Source organism: Colletes gigas, unplaced genomic scaffold (genome assembly GCF_013123115.1).
Source record: "Colletes gigas isolate AHSC1104 unplaced genomic scaffold, ASM1312311v1 Colletes_gigas_Sc00031, whole genome shotgun sequence".
Classification (NCBI taxonomy): Eukaryota; Metazoa; Arthropoda; class Insecta; order Hymenoptera; family Colletidae; genus Colletes; species Colletes gigas.
In genome coordinates, this window is record NW_025106660.1 from 2,265,385 (window position 1) to 2,280,348 (window position 14,964).

The 14,964-nt window shown below is 39.3% G+C and overlaps 1 protein-coding gene across 1 annotated transcript; it reads right to left on the reverse strand.

The window, feature by feature from the left end:
- Positions 1 to 126: 126 nt before the first annotated feature.
- On the reverse strand, positions 127 to 14,188 carry LOC122401995. The gene is made up of 14 exons (XM_043404484.1): positions 13,891 to 14,188; positions 13,622 to 13,789; positions 13,200 to 13,326; positions 12,699 to 12,805; positions 12,435 to 12,608; positions 12,167 to 12,282; positions 11,915 to 12,056; positions 5,497 to 5,632; positions 4,837 to 5,003; positions 4,565 to 4,691; positions 3,406 to 3,512; positions 3,152 to 3,325; positions 2,206 to 2,360; positions 127 to 2,111 (listed from the first exon to the last, which is right to left on the reverse strand). The coding sequence occupies exons 2-14, from the start codon at positions 13,712 to 13,714 to the stop codon at positions 1,877 to 1,879; spliced, it is 1,860 nt and encodes a 619-aa protein (XP_043260419.1). The 5' UTR covers positions 13,715 to 13,789; positions 13,891 to 14,188; the 3' UTR covers positions 127 to 1,876.
- Between the last annotated feature and the right edge of the window lie 776 nt (positions 14,189 to 14,964).

A 14,964-nucleotide genomic window follows, 5' to 3' on the forward strand; every position in this document is an offset into this window, starting at 1 on the left:
AAAACACTATTCTTGATTGCAGCTTTTTGCGAATAAATGGGGAATAAAAAATTATTACAGTGGAAACGAGCGGAACATGCGTACAATCGCAAAATAGTATAGGACAATATATTATGGTTAATTTCGAAAAGTCAAAACTTTATTTATTTAAGATGATGACCGATATATGCGGGTGAAGGTGAAATAATTATTTTACTCGTATATTTACCGGGGAAGTTTTGATTTTCGAACAGGAACATTAAATTGTTCCTTATGAAGAGAGAAAACGAAAAAAGGAAAAAAAAAAGAAAAAAACAAAAAAAAATGGCAGAAATTGATTTTGTATGGTTCATAGAGGTAGGCGAACGAAGCCGAATCGTACATCGATTTATTGACTATTAGTTTTTGAAATATTGAACGTGGTATGTTAGATATAAGTGAAAATGAGAGTGCGAATGCCTTCCTGTAGTTCCGACTACATTTAATAGCTTCGAGTTTCGAAGAAATCGTTTAATGTACGAGAATGCTGTGCGCAGACTGCGGATAGTGTTACGCGAGTGAGACTCTACAAGCATGATAATGTCCTTAAAAATATAAGACGCAAAAAAAAAAAAAGAAAGGCAGAATAGGTATATTATTTGCGACTGTTATTTTCTTATGGACTCGTATGGAGTCCCAAGCGTATACAGATATAAACATACATAACATGAGATTTAGTTACGTGTGAGTCGAAGGAAACCTCCATAAGCTATCAGTAAAGTTGCAACGTAAAGTTAAAAAGAATGCATATATGAATAAAGATAAGTAAAAGTAAGGAATATGGGGGTAAGACAAAACAAAAAAAAAAAAATTAACTTTTAAGTTTTATGCATTGCGTGTTTGAAGAATCCACGCTGTATGCGGTTTTCCGATAATAAATTTTTGTTTTTTACAGCGAATATTGTGAATTCCCAATGCTGAAATAATACTGAAATAATAAAAGTAACGTTTATTGTACTCTTTAAGCCCACCAATTACACAGTGAGATTTGTCCAAAAGTATTTGTCAATTATCGTTGATTTTTCGTATGAAGAACTGTTCGACATAAATACTTGTAAATTGACAGTACTAAAAAGTTTGAAATAAAAGAGACACGATCATATATAAAAATATAATTATTTTCAGTTTTAATCTTTGTGACATTGAATGTGATGGCGTTGATTTATGTACAAAGTGCGATGTCTATGCACGCGTATAAATACTTCACACCAGGCACGTCAAACACACGGTCCGGCCTGTTTTTCTGATCGGTTCGATCCGTTCGATTAATAAAAGAATTTTGCATTTGAAATAGTTTTAACTGCTGTAAAATAAATTGGCCCTCGGATCAGAATAAGTTTGACATGCCTGCTTTACGCTATATCAATTACTAAAGAATATCAAGCAGTATAGCTTAAATTTCTTTCTTCAATCTGCGCGGTTTAAGGGGGTAGCCAAGCCTCAGAACGAAACATCGACCTTTCGTTAACTTTATATACCGCAGAAACATTTGATCAATGTTTTATTAAAATTTCTCTTTTCTCTGTTCGTTGTGGTAAAAAGTAGAAGCCTATTTATTTCGAGCGAATGAAAAAACGAACATTTCATATGTTGCATGTCTGATACGTAATTTTCGAGACATCGGTGCTCGGAATAGAAAGCTTCGGATACGCAAAAATCTCCGAATTCCTTCGAAGATTTTGAGGCTTGACTATTTCCTTGTGTTTGTAACTTCCGGTCGTCCTTTGACAACTTTCCAAAGATTGCCAATTAACCCTGCAAATCCTGACGTTCAACGTGCAGCGACCTCGACGTTTCTGGCGTTCTTATAGGGCAGGGAATATCCCGATCGTAACCGAGACGTCCCGCGGTCGTTTTGTCAAGCGCAGCTCATCAGACCTGTTCGCGTGTTGTCGCAGACCTCTCTTATCGGGCGACCTCTCGTCGTCACTTTGGTCTCGACGAGCGTGAAATTGTTCTTGTAAGTGCGACGCAATGTGCGCGGATTCGGTACGTAAACTTCGTACGGACTCCGACCGTTCTCGACGACCCATATGCTACCGGATTCACCGATCCTCAGTATCGACATCAGACCTTGAGCCACTACGTAAGGCCTGCATCGAATAACAAACAAAGAAACGCGATAAAAAGCATTCCTTTTTTTTGCTGGACAACGGCCAACGATCCGCGCGAACGAGAAACACTCACGTTTGTATCGAGAATTGCTCAAGATTCTTTACGAAATCCGCCTTCATGACCCTGGAGAGTAATTTGTTCGGACTGTCCACCGTGAGCGCCGTCTCTGTCAAGCCTGGACACAGAGTTATCACGCGGATACCGGTCTTCTCGTACTGATAAGAGTCCTGATACAAATTAATTTCGTCTTTATGAGCAAATTAAACTGATTCCTCGGTACGAAATTATTCGAACAAATCTTATTATGTAACGAAACGACGTCGTCTGCCTTTGCTTCGTGGCCCTCCAAGTTTTATAACATTTATTGTACTTTTGTATTATTGTACATGGGATGGAATACACAATGATTTTATAATGAAAACTGTAACGGTGATTTCCAAAATTTTTGTGAGGCGATCGAGTTGGTCTTTCATACACTGGTAGATCAAAACAAAACTTCTCAGTATTGTCAATCAGAAAACGTCGTTTTATTAAATAATAGATCGATAAATTCAAATGTTGTGTATGTTCCAGAAATTTTTTATTTTAAGCTGGAAGTTCTAAATTAAGATCCGTATTGTATCCGTGAACTAAGGGTTAAACAAATATTGTTTGACCAGGTTGCGATACTACACGCGATACGTTTTAATCTCTTATTTTGTAGACATAGTGTACGCAGTAGCGGATCACTGCTTAGACGGTGGAGGGGTTTGTCTCGGGCTCCGTGTGTTCCAGACCAACAGAAAAGTTATGAAATTTATTTCACTTCTCGACTTTTACTCGTACGACAATCAAAAATAATTTTGACCAAGTGTTTAATTGCGTTCAATAGTGAAATAAGAACGAATAGTGTAAAACAAAATTTTAGCCTCGTGTTCCTAATTTTGAGCCTCCAAAATTGGTAATTACGAAATTCTATATTGTTTCTTGCAAAAAAAAAACATTCAGGTGTCTTGTAATAATATATAAATTAACTTACAGCGAGAGATTGGGAGAGACCGATGATGGCGTGTTTGGTCGCCGTGTAAACCGGAAGTTGGGCCGTGCTTCTGATGTCTATCTGTTGGCTCACGTTCACCAAAGTTCCGCCGTGTCCAAGATTCTCTCTGCTCATGTATTTCACGGCCAGTAACGCTGTGGAAATCATTCCTCCCTAAAATATTAACCGCAAACGTGACGTCGCTGGATCGAGAACCGACCAACAGGAAATAATTCAGTCCCCTCGTCACTTACAATATTCACTGCTATTTCTTTTTCCCATCTTCGTTCGTCCAGTATACCAGCATTGTTCACAACAATGTCGATATCGTTCATCAGTCTTACAGCTTCTGCGAAAGCCTCTGTAATTCACAAATTTATTTTTATTAAAATTTGTTATTTTCAGGTTGTTGGAATACTGAAGAGGTGGAAGGAAGGCTCTTTGAAACCTCTGTTCCACCGTTTGCGCTATCTGGCACACACGACTGGGTCACTGGAGCGGGTTCTCCGAAGCTCGATGCACGGAGAGCACCAGGAGGCGATACCAGTATATCGGTATCTACCTACCGGTTGCTCGTACGCCGTATAGCTAGAACGGGTCGTCGAAACCTCATCTCCACCGGTCGGTGTACTCTATGTGGCACACCAGGTGATTCGAGTGGGTTCTTCGATCCCTGAGAACGGCGAACCACCTCTAGGCGATACCAGTATGTCGGTATCTACCTTCCGGTGGCTCAAACCGTATAACTTGGAAGGGACTCAAGCGATCGCTACGTCAGTCAGATTGTTATGTTGTGGGAAAATCTCACGTTGCAATGACAGGGATTTTCCAATAAAATGCAAAGGGTCCGCTGTCAATCGGGCAGCCACGGTTCGGCTGTCGATCTCTTTTCAATTAAAAACGTTTCTCTCTCTCTCTCTCTCTGTCTCTCTCACAACACCAATTTCTACCTCACCAAGTTCTAGGAATCGAGAATTCCTGCGAAGTTAGTTAGCGAAAACACGTATGTAAATGGCCGCGGTTTAATTATCTGTACGCTGAAAAAATTCGGCGGCAATGCAACCTTCTCGAATAACGCGAATGCAACGTAGAAACGGGAGTCACGGCCGAGTTTCTCCGTCTCGAACAAACGTGATATTTAAACACTAGTCAGTATCTTATGATTTTTTGAACGGATCGAAAGATAGAACGAGCGGTGCACGCGATTCGGGGCAGTCGGGCTTTTTCGAATAATCAAAATATTTATGTTTTCATTAGATCAAGGTTCGAGCAGCGTATGCGCCGTTATCAATTGCGCGATTAGGACTCCGCTGACGTTTCAGGAGCCCGGTAATTGGTATCGACGACGTTATCTGGGGTTGGCGATTACATTTTATCGCGTTCTCTCCGCGCTAATTATAATCAATGACTTACCAGTCATTCGTTCGTAGTTGGACACGTCGGCGTGAATGAAATGCACCTTCTTCTCTCCGCAGGACTTCTCTATGCTCAGTTCTATCCTTTTACCAGCCTCCGCGTCGACGTCCAATATAGTTATTCTCTAAAATATAGGTAGAATCTCTTTCACCACTTTGTTTAATTACTCTTGATTATATATACTTCTAAGATTAACTCGGTTCTTAAACCCATACAAAATATTAGTGTAGTGTTTTCACGAGTAACGTATAGTTTATTCAAACACTTACGTTTGCGCCGTGCTTCAAGAAGTGATTGAGGAACGCGTGCCCCAAACCGGCAGCACCGCCAGTGATCAGAACGTTCTTACCAGAAACGACTCCGTTTATCGCTTCCATTTCCTTCGCCTTGTCGGACGAGGAGGAACTTCTGCGTGTGCTGTTACCAGTGTTTCTTTCTGTAATATGTACCCCAGAACTCGTTATTGGAACGTTAATCCTGAAGATACCAAAATAGGAATGCAAGTAAAATCTAGTCACGTTTTTAGTTGTTTCAGAACCATTAAATCTTTACCGAAGAAGAGAAAGTCCGACAAGCTTGGTTCACAACCTCGACTATAAATAAATAAACAAAGAATAGACTCCACCGCGCTTAAATTCTAATTTTTTTCATTAATTGTTTCAGGGTCGTTTTCCCTTCTTCAACACTACGAAGTGAACAAGCTTCAAGAAGAAAAGTCTACTAAATTCAAAGAAGAATAGAATCGCCAGTAAATTCCGGTAGGAAAAATCTGATTTCTCATACGGTAATCTCAATAATCACGTTAACGAAGTATGTCTAGAGATAGAAGAAGTATTTCTGTTCGCTGCATCGAGTTTACGATCAATTTCCATCCATATTTCATTATTTTCCGAATATTCTCGCACTGTATCGAGTACGATCGAACGTACCCATTTCTCTTCGGAGGAGTTTGCGACGAGCCGGAAGCACGAGTGATAGATTGGTCAGAGGCGAAGTGTCACGAGGAGGGTCAACGTGTCCCGGCGTACTGAAGCTCGTATGGTCTTCTACTTTGGTATTTATACTCTAGGAGGAGTGTCTCATCGCGACGATAACGCCAGGGCGCGTGTTTTTATCTCCAAGGAGCCTCGTGGATGGCTGACGACCGTGCAATATTATCGCTCCTCGCCGCGTCTACCACGGGATAGACGGATCTCGAACAGTCGATAGCGCTGTTAATTAACCATTCTCGTCGAAACTAATTAATTCAGCCGCGGTTCGTATCGCGTTTACCCTCGAAAGAAACCCAACGGATCGTGCAGCCCCGTGGCGGCGTCTTTTCGCGCGATAAACCGTGACCAAACAATCGTCGACAATGTTTGCCATCGATCGTTGCCTCAGTAATCGAACACTTTTAATCCTTGGCAATGGTGGCTATTCTTCTCTTGTTGGCCACGGTTTTAATCTTGTATAAAAATACTACGCAATGGTTATTTAATAACGTTCAATCCGTTGTTTCGACTATTTGTTTTTCACATGCGCGAAGAAGATCGGAGGTGATATTCTTATTGATAATTGAAGAAAGATGTTCACGAATATAAATTTGATATTTAGCGACTTGAGATCAGGTGATCTTAGTTTTTCTTATCATCCAGGTGTTGTTTCTTTTTATTAGAAGACATCATATTGTTAAATTATTTAGTAGGTACTTAACACGTTCACTGCCAGACCAAACCCTTCAAATTAAAAGGAAAATTAAATTTTGTTATTAGACAATTGGGAACTAGCATACCAAGAATTTGTCATGGAATTTATTTTCACAGACTCGTTAAAATTCAAAGGCCCTACCTAGCTTTATTTTCTTTTACATCCAATCTTGGGAATTAATTTTTTTAACTCCTTGGTGAAAAGTCGTGTCACCCATATGTGCGTGACGTGGCAGTCAATGTGTTAAACCGACAGGCTGAAAATTTTGGAAGTAAAAATAAAGATACGCCTGTCTCGATCATTTATATTTTCTGGAAAAGTACCTATCCTAGTTGTTGGTTCGATTTTATTGTATTTCATATTCCTATAGAGTTTCAACGTTCTATAATTGATTCCATGTATATGAAACTACTTCTAAAGTAATATTAATATTCAATAGGACTCGTCAGAAGTTAGCTGGCGACCCTAACTTTGGGAACCTATGACCTAGATCAGTGGTCCACGGCCCCTAATGGAGTACCATCGATCTGGATCATTTTGTACGTCTCTGTTGCTAAATTTCTACATGGATTTTCTTTTCCAGGGAAGATCGAGTCCACCTGCTCTCGATGCTTGCTTTCTAGATAGTAAATGCGTCGCAAACGGATCGTTCCACGAAACGGAAAGTGGTCAAGGTGGCTCGTAAAGGTCGTTCGACGTAACATCGTGCGATATCGACGTACGATTAGCGAAAGAGGTTACGCAACGCAGATCCTGGAAGTGCAACGACCTTGCAATAAAAAACCTATCGTCGTAGGTCAATCCTCATATCGTCCGAGATCGTGACTTCTGTAATTCCCACGCGATATTGCGTAAAAAAGAACTAGAGATCAGGGGTATTTTTATTTGACTCGTTTTCTATGAATTTTCCAACGCGTCATTTCTTCCAACATTTTCCTTATTATATTATGGATAGACTCTATCGATACCTTCGATGATGTTCTCACTAACTAAGTCCATCAAAGTCTAGCCAAATATTCACCGATGCTAAAAACGTTTACAGCTTTTTCTGTGCATTAAAGACCAATTAGATACGTTTTAGATTAACGTTGCAAACATTCTGCAACAAAGTTGCAAGCTCTCTTTTTGAACTTAATACCCTCGGTGATAAGTATCGTTAGGGGTAAACGGTTGGAACGCACCATTTTAGTTTCGATAACGAAAATAAGTACGGTGTAAGTCGAGTCTGTGTTTCTTTTTCTTTTTTGTTCTGTTATGAGGCCTCGATCGGAGACGGTTGCGAGTAAATAGCGTTGGACAAACATAATTTACCAGAGAGTCGTGTGGCGCGCACGGCTGATAAAGAGTCGACGTACGCGCAGCTCGTGCTCCGCGGTCAGTTATCGGGGGAGAAGTGCATTTAACGTCGGTCTCGACGCGCGGACCATAAATCACGGAGGAATTGTACGTCTTCGCGATATTGCGATTGATTAGAAACCAGTGGTAATCGGTTCGCGGTGAACTTTACTCCGAACAATCGACCGACGAACTGGACACGACGCGTGCGCGATTTTTTGTTTTTCTTTTTCCGTCACTCGCCGCCGAAGTATACGCAGAGGCTCACCGAACAGACGTTTGCCAAAAAAAACTTTCCTATCGACATCTCAATTTGTATTTTTTTTTCTAAATGCCCATCGACGCTCGAAATCGAAGAAAGGGTATAGCCGAATAAGGGGGTCAAATGTGCCCCCAAACCGAATGGAACGAGCCACGGGTCATTCGATAGCAAAAAAAAAATAACCCCTGTGTGCAAATTTTTAACTTGAAATCTCGACCGTGGGGGTAGTAATGGGGTGAAAACGAAAATCATGTTTTTGAATTATTTCTCTTGACCTATTGAGTAAAAAAATGTAAAAAAATTCAGAGACATTTCGGGTACCGGGGCACATACTTTGGGAGATTTTCAGATTTTTTGATTGAAGAACCAGGTAGTGAAAAATAAAAAACAGCAAAAAATGCCGAAAAATGCCGATTACGTATTGAAGGAGGCCCGGAACTACTTTTATACTTTTACAGTAAACAGGTATTACTATTACTATTACTCTTAATTTTTTTCAGATTTTTCATTTTGGTGCGCCGCAGTGAAAAAAAATAAAAACCGAGTTTTTCCTCGTTTTCTGCGTATTAGAGTAACTTACACGTTGAATTTTTATGCATCCTTCAATATATAAGTGTTTTGTAGACTGTTTAATGTTTCTACAATAAGCAGAATTACATAACAATTGAAACAAATAAAATAAAGCCAACCGTTGAGCGCAATATATCCTAGAAAATCAACGACATTTTCAACGGCGTCGATGGCGCAGCGTTAGAGTGTCCGACTACTGAACCGCTGGAAGTTTTTTTACCGTAGGTTCGAGTCTCTCTTCTGGACTTAGTATTTTTTTTTCTTCATTATTTTTTTTTCAAATTCTAACTATATAACAATGCTTTATATTTATTTATAAATGTTCTGATAGCATTTTACAAATATTTTAACCTGAAATATGTATAAATATAGTTTTGGAGTGTTTTTTACGTTTTTATTTTTTTTGTCAACCACGATTATTGTTTAACATCTCTTACACTGAAATTAATGTGAAATGTTAGTTTTCAAATCTCTTACCTTTGACTATTGTGAATGGATCGGAGCAGAAGATTGTATATTGGCTTACTATTACTTCTTCTCGCCCTTCGATCAAGCAGATCTTTCTTTCTCGTTCTCTTCCTTTGATAAATATGAATGTTTGCTGCGGCTTCAGTATCTAACGTAGACATGTAACGGTTATTATCCTTTCCTTACTGCTGGTTTTAAAGATAATGGAAACACTTGTAGGACCAACCTCTACGGACCATGCCAAGTAATTATGTATAAATCCCATCGCATACAGTAGCTTGAACTGAGTAATTAAAAAATACATTGTGAAACCCGAACGCGACAATCACCCATTGACCTGAACGGTCTGGGACCCCACCCAACGAACCTTTATTTCCTTCGTAACGCAGGTAGGACAATTAATCATTTTTCCCCGTGGTTTCCATCGAGCAATGATACTTCATTCAAAAATAAGCATGAAACGATCAAACTGGTACTTAAAAATGGGTTTATTAGAAAAAAGTATCATTGGCAGAGAGTGGGTTAATAGATTTGGCGTGGAATGGCCCTTACATGTCTACGTTAGATACTAAGGCCGCAGCAAACATTCATATTTATCAAAGAAAGAGAACGAGAAGGAAAGATCTGCTTGATCGAAGGGCGAGAAGAAGTAATAGTAAGCCAATATACAATCTTCTGCTCCGATCCATTCACAATAGTCAAAGGTAAGAGATTTGAAAACTAACATTTCACATTAATTTCAGTGTAAGAGATGTTAAACAATAATCGTGGTTGACAAAAAAAATAAAAACGCAAAAAACACTCCAAAACTATATTTATACATATTTCAGGTTAAAATATTTGTAAAATGCTATCAGAACATTTATAAATAAATATAAAGCATTGTTATATAGTTAGAATTTGAAAAAAAAAATACTAAGTCCAGAAGAGAGACTCGAACCTACGGTAAAAAAACTTCCAGCGGTTCAGCAGTCGGACACTCTAACGCTGCGCCATCGACGCTGTTGAAAATACCGTTGATTTTTTAGGATATATACACCCAATGGTTGGCATTATTTTATTTGTTTCAATTGTTATGTAATTCTGCTTAGTGTAGAAACATTAAACAGTCTACAAAACACTTATATATTGAAGGATGCATAAAAATTCAACGTGTAAGTTACTCTAATACGCAGAAAACGAGGAAAAACTCGGTTTTTATTTTTTTTCACTGCGGCGCACCAAAATGAAAAATCTGAAAAAAATTGAGAGTAATAGTAATAGTAATACCTGTTTACTGTAAAAGTATAAAAGTAGTTCCGGGCCTCCTTCAATACGTAATCGGCATTTTTCGGCATTTTTTGCTGTTTTTTATTTTTCACTACCTGGTTCTTCAATCAAAAAATCTGAAAATCTCCCAAAGTATGTGCCCCGGTACCCGAAATGTCTCTGAATTTTTTTACATTTTTTTACTCAATAGGTCAAGAGAAATAATTCAAAAACATGATTTTCGTTTTCACCCCATTACTACCCCCACGGTCGAGATTTCAAGTTAAAAATTTGCACACAGGGGTTATTTTTTTTTGCTATCGAATGACCCGTGGCTCGTTCCATTCGGTTTGGGGGCACATTTGACTCCCTTATTCGGCTATACCCTTTATCAGTCTTTATCGAGTTGCCCTGTTTAATATTTTCTCACCATTCGATAAAAAATTGTCAAAATTGATCGTAGCTCTTAGAGACAGGCGACACCCATTTCGAAAAATACAGTTGTAAAAGATATCCTATTTTTTAGAAAAGTTATCTCTACGGTTTTAGTATCGATATAAAAATGTGGAGTCTGGAAATTTACAGTAATATACTTGCCAAGATATCTTGGTGAAAAATTTCAAAGTAAAGATACAAGAGGACGTATGTACTTTAAGTTAGACGAGAAAGCAACCTGAAACGACAGAATTCGCGCATTTCATAGATAATGTTTTTTTCCCCCAGAGTGGCATTCTTAATTCTCGTCGACGTTTCCATAGAATGCTGAATAGCGTGCTTGACGGGTTATCGCTTATTCGACCCGGTTGTACAGTTTTGTGCACATAGCAAAACGATTCGCCAACAATGCGATTCTTTACTGTCGCGTGCAACTATGTAAACGCGTTGCAGTGAAAATCTACGGATTACCATTATCAGTGGAGCCATTTTTGATAAAATGGAACTCAGGGAACAGGTTCTACCATCTTGACGCTGCTGTTAAAAAGTATATGGAAAAGGAATTGCAACTTTTTTATTCTGTTATTATAATACAGATTGGAATTATAATTGGCTTTAATCATTTAATAGCCTCGATAACTACAGATTACTTAATGAATCGTACACTATTTCTTCTCAGCTGTACAATATGAAATCTCCAATTAAAAAGTTAGCAACTTCTTACTCTTTTACAAAGATTAAACTTTTCTCCCTACGATGCTGTTATAGACTCTATAAAGAAGCTTCACAGATGTTCGTTATTGATAATTTTAGCTTAGACTCTGTTAAATAGTCGTCGAGATACGTAAGAAATTAAACAAATCTCGCGTCTTTTCACCATCGCATTTTTACTCATTAAAATGCCCGATAAAAGATAGGAACCAAAGTTCAAGCGGTCCAAGTTTTTTCGTTTAATCGAATCTCTAGTGGTCTCTGATATCGCGCCGTTATGGATGTGGGGTCCAATGAGAATTTCGTAGCTTCGTGAGGACTTTGCTTCGAGGGGTTTCCAAAATCTCCGATGGGGGGCCCGATTATAAAATTTCGACAGTCTGTCGCCGACTTTGAAATCTTTTCGTGGTTCCATGATGTGTTATATTAAATCCGTTCTTTTTCATCCACAGAACGCGTTGTCTCGATAGTAATGTCGTTATCCAATCGATTAACAAATTGTTTATCAACGCAACTTTTATTAGCTCCGTAAGAAATGTATTTCGTATTACAATTCTATTACGAATATCAGAAATTATTATAATAATAATAATACTAAGATTGTATTTACAGAATCCCCTAATTCTATGTTAATTCTCGAGATCGTCGGATTTTTGCGGCAGACTGTCGCACATCTGGATCTCGTAAACGGGCTTCCCGTCCTCGCTGATCCAGACGCTTCCATTTTGCGCGCACCTGATCACGTAAACGAGCCCGTGAGCGATGCTGTCCACCCTGAGAAAACAAAACACCGTAAGAACAATAATATCCAGAGTCCATTACGAGTCACGATACAAAGTAAACAAATTCGTTTCAGCTGGAACTTGAAATCATTCGAGACTCACTTCTGCGGTTGGTATTTATTTATCGGTTCTCCCTCCGGAAGATCGTTCGAAAGTGGCTGGAATTCGGGGCACAGGACTATTATCCTGACGCCTGTCCTCCGATAGTGATAGGGTTGCTGAAATTAACAGACGAAATAGGTATTCCAAGTATAATAGAAAATTTTTAGAAGATTTTTAAGTGCATACTTTATTGGAAAAAGAGAAAAAATATGTGCATTCGTACAGTACTACCCATGTCAGTTGATTTTAAGTTAAAGTTGAAACTTACAGCAAACGAACGGCTGAAGCTAACCACTGCGTGTTTCGTGGCCGAATACACCGGAAGTTGCGATAACGAGCAGAGACCAGCCACAGACGAAACGTTCACGATAACGCCACCCTTGCCTCCGGCGTCCTTTTGCATCTGTTGTATTCCTAGAAGCGTCCCGCGTATCACGGCGGTCTGGGTAAATCAACCTCGATTAACGCATTCTAACGTCGTGTCGCGGCAATTTCGATTTAAACATACTATCTTCGTAACATTGTTGCTTACCACGTTCACGTCGATGGCTTTTGCGAAGTCGCTTTCATTAATCACGCCGGCATTGTTTACCAGAATTTGCAGACCGCCCAGCGTGCTCACAGCTTTCTTGAAGGTCTCTGTCACAGTAACAGATAAACGAATTCAATCGCAATTGTTCTTCTCAGAAATTACATAAACGTTCGCGAGATAAATATTTATAGTTCTCCAAATGCTTCCGTGGAACATGGTTTCGAAATATTCTCCGTTCTTTTAATTTAACGCAATGATACTTGGTCTCTCGACCAAAGCAAAAATCTGTGAACCGAATATCACTGGCCACGGACGATTCCTTTATTGTTTGACAAACGTCGACCTTTGTTTCATCTTAATTAACGACGCTTGTTTTGACTAACTATAAAGTTCGATAGCCAGTATCCGCGAAGATATAAAAATCATATTCGGATGATACCGCAGCGTCTGTCGCGGAGGATCGTTCGTTTTGTAATGAAATTTTAGTTTGTTTATAATTACCGTCGAATTCGGAATTGTTGGCGACGTCGCAACGAAAGAACACAGCTCGATTGCGACCGAATTCCGCGTTCAGCGTGTTCATCGCTTGCATCCCATGGGTCTCGCGAATGTCTATCATGGCGACCATCTGAAACCCCATTCTTACGATCGTAAATCGTACAAATAAAATTCCATTCTATATTATCTACTAAAAATTTTGTAAAACGTAGGAAAGTATCGTGACGTATTTGTCCCCGTTATTTTTAATCGTGCCCCTCTCCTCGCTAAATTTTTAGATACGACGTTGATGGCTTCGGTGCATTCATAGTAACGCGATCATGTTTTTCTGACGTCAGTATACGTTCTTAAAAACGTGTCTCCGATGCATTCACATGAATTTTATCTCGTTTAGATAAGTCGCCCCGACCATTAACACAACTTACAGCGACGCCATTTCGCAGCAGCTCTCTGCTAATGGTCAGACCCAAGCCACTCGCAGCTCCTGTCACGATCGCTCTTTTATCCTTGATCTGCATGATTTCGATTCGACCGTCTCCTTCTCCCCCTCAAAGAACGATTGGGCACTCCTCGAGGATTCTCGAAACACTCCTCTGTTCCCAAAAATAGAGAAACGTCGTGGGTACGAACAGAAAGAGACCATTTTAAAAGCTATTGAAATTATTTTAGATTCGTTCTTAAAGATCACACTCACTCGACGCTCTAATACCCTTTTAAGCGGCTCCAAAAAGAATATTGTGACGAAAGATGATTCACGGATGCTTGTTCACCTTTTCAAGGAAGAAGATTATAGTTTCGGAACCGAATTACCCTCGTAACGTTTGTGGAGCAGCTTGGAGGGACATTCACTGCTGGTCGTCGGTTCGACGCGTTCATTTACAAGAAGATGGCCACCTCGAGCGAATTAGGGTGAGAGGTTTAGTCGACGGGAAGCGAGAACCGAACGACAAGACAAGCAACGTCTCGGTTGTCACTGGTGGCCGTTCGTTTCTCGATGCTCTTCTTCGAGTTGATATGGAAGAAACCTCCCGGCTCGCGTATCGCGATCTTCGACCTCCAGCGCCATGACGTTTCGAATTCGCGGACGCTCGAGTCTCTTTCTATCGGCGTTGCAACACAATTCGCCCCTTGATCTCTCGCCGGCTTCCGGAAGCCTCGATATTCCCGCCAAAAAACAAACGCGTCGAACGGTTGATCCGAACGAAAACCGATTTTCTCACTATGGAAATCGATATGATTCTTGAACAGAATTGTGAAAACAATATGGAAACAAAGCCACATTGTATATTGGATTAGAGTTTCGTAGATGTATTTTCATCTTTCATTATCATCGTTTGCTAGTGTGGAAGTTTTTGGAATAGTTTTACAGTTAGCATGAAAATATTTTCATGATGCGTTCATCATAAGGAAATTTACGTCTTAGACAGTGAAAACTTCTTCATAAATAAAATCAATATTTATCGTGTGGCAATAACACCATTTTCCGCAGAAGGAAAGATTAGATTCAGTATAATAGCACTGCGACGCAAATTTACCAAGAACCGATGTGTTTAAGAATAGTTTTGTTTACCTAATACTTATAATCACGGTTATCAGTGCTATACGATTTAGTACAATAAATAGAGTTTTGAGATGAAGATTGAACTCTCGTATACGCTTACAGAGAATATGAAATACCTTATAAATTATCAAATTTTAAATTTGCATTTAAAAAAATTCCATTTAAAGAACCTGAACTTTAGGAGATTGTTCGAGGATGCTGATTAAA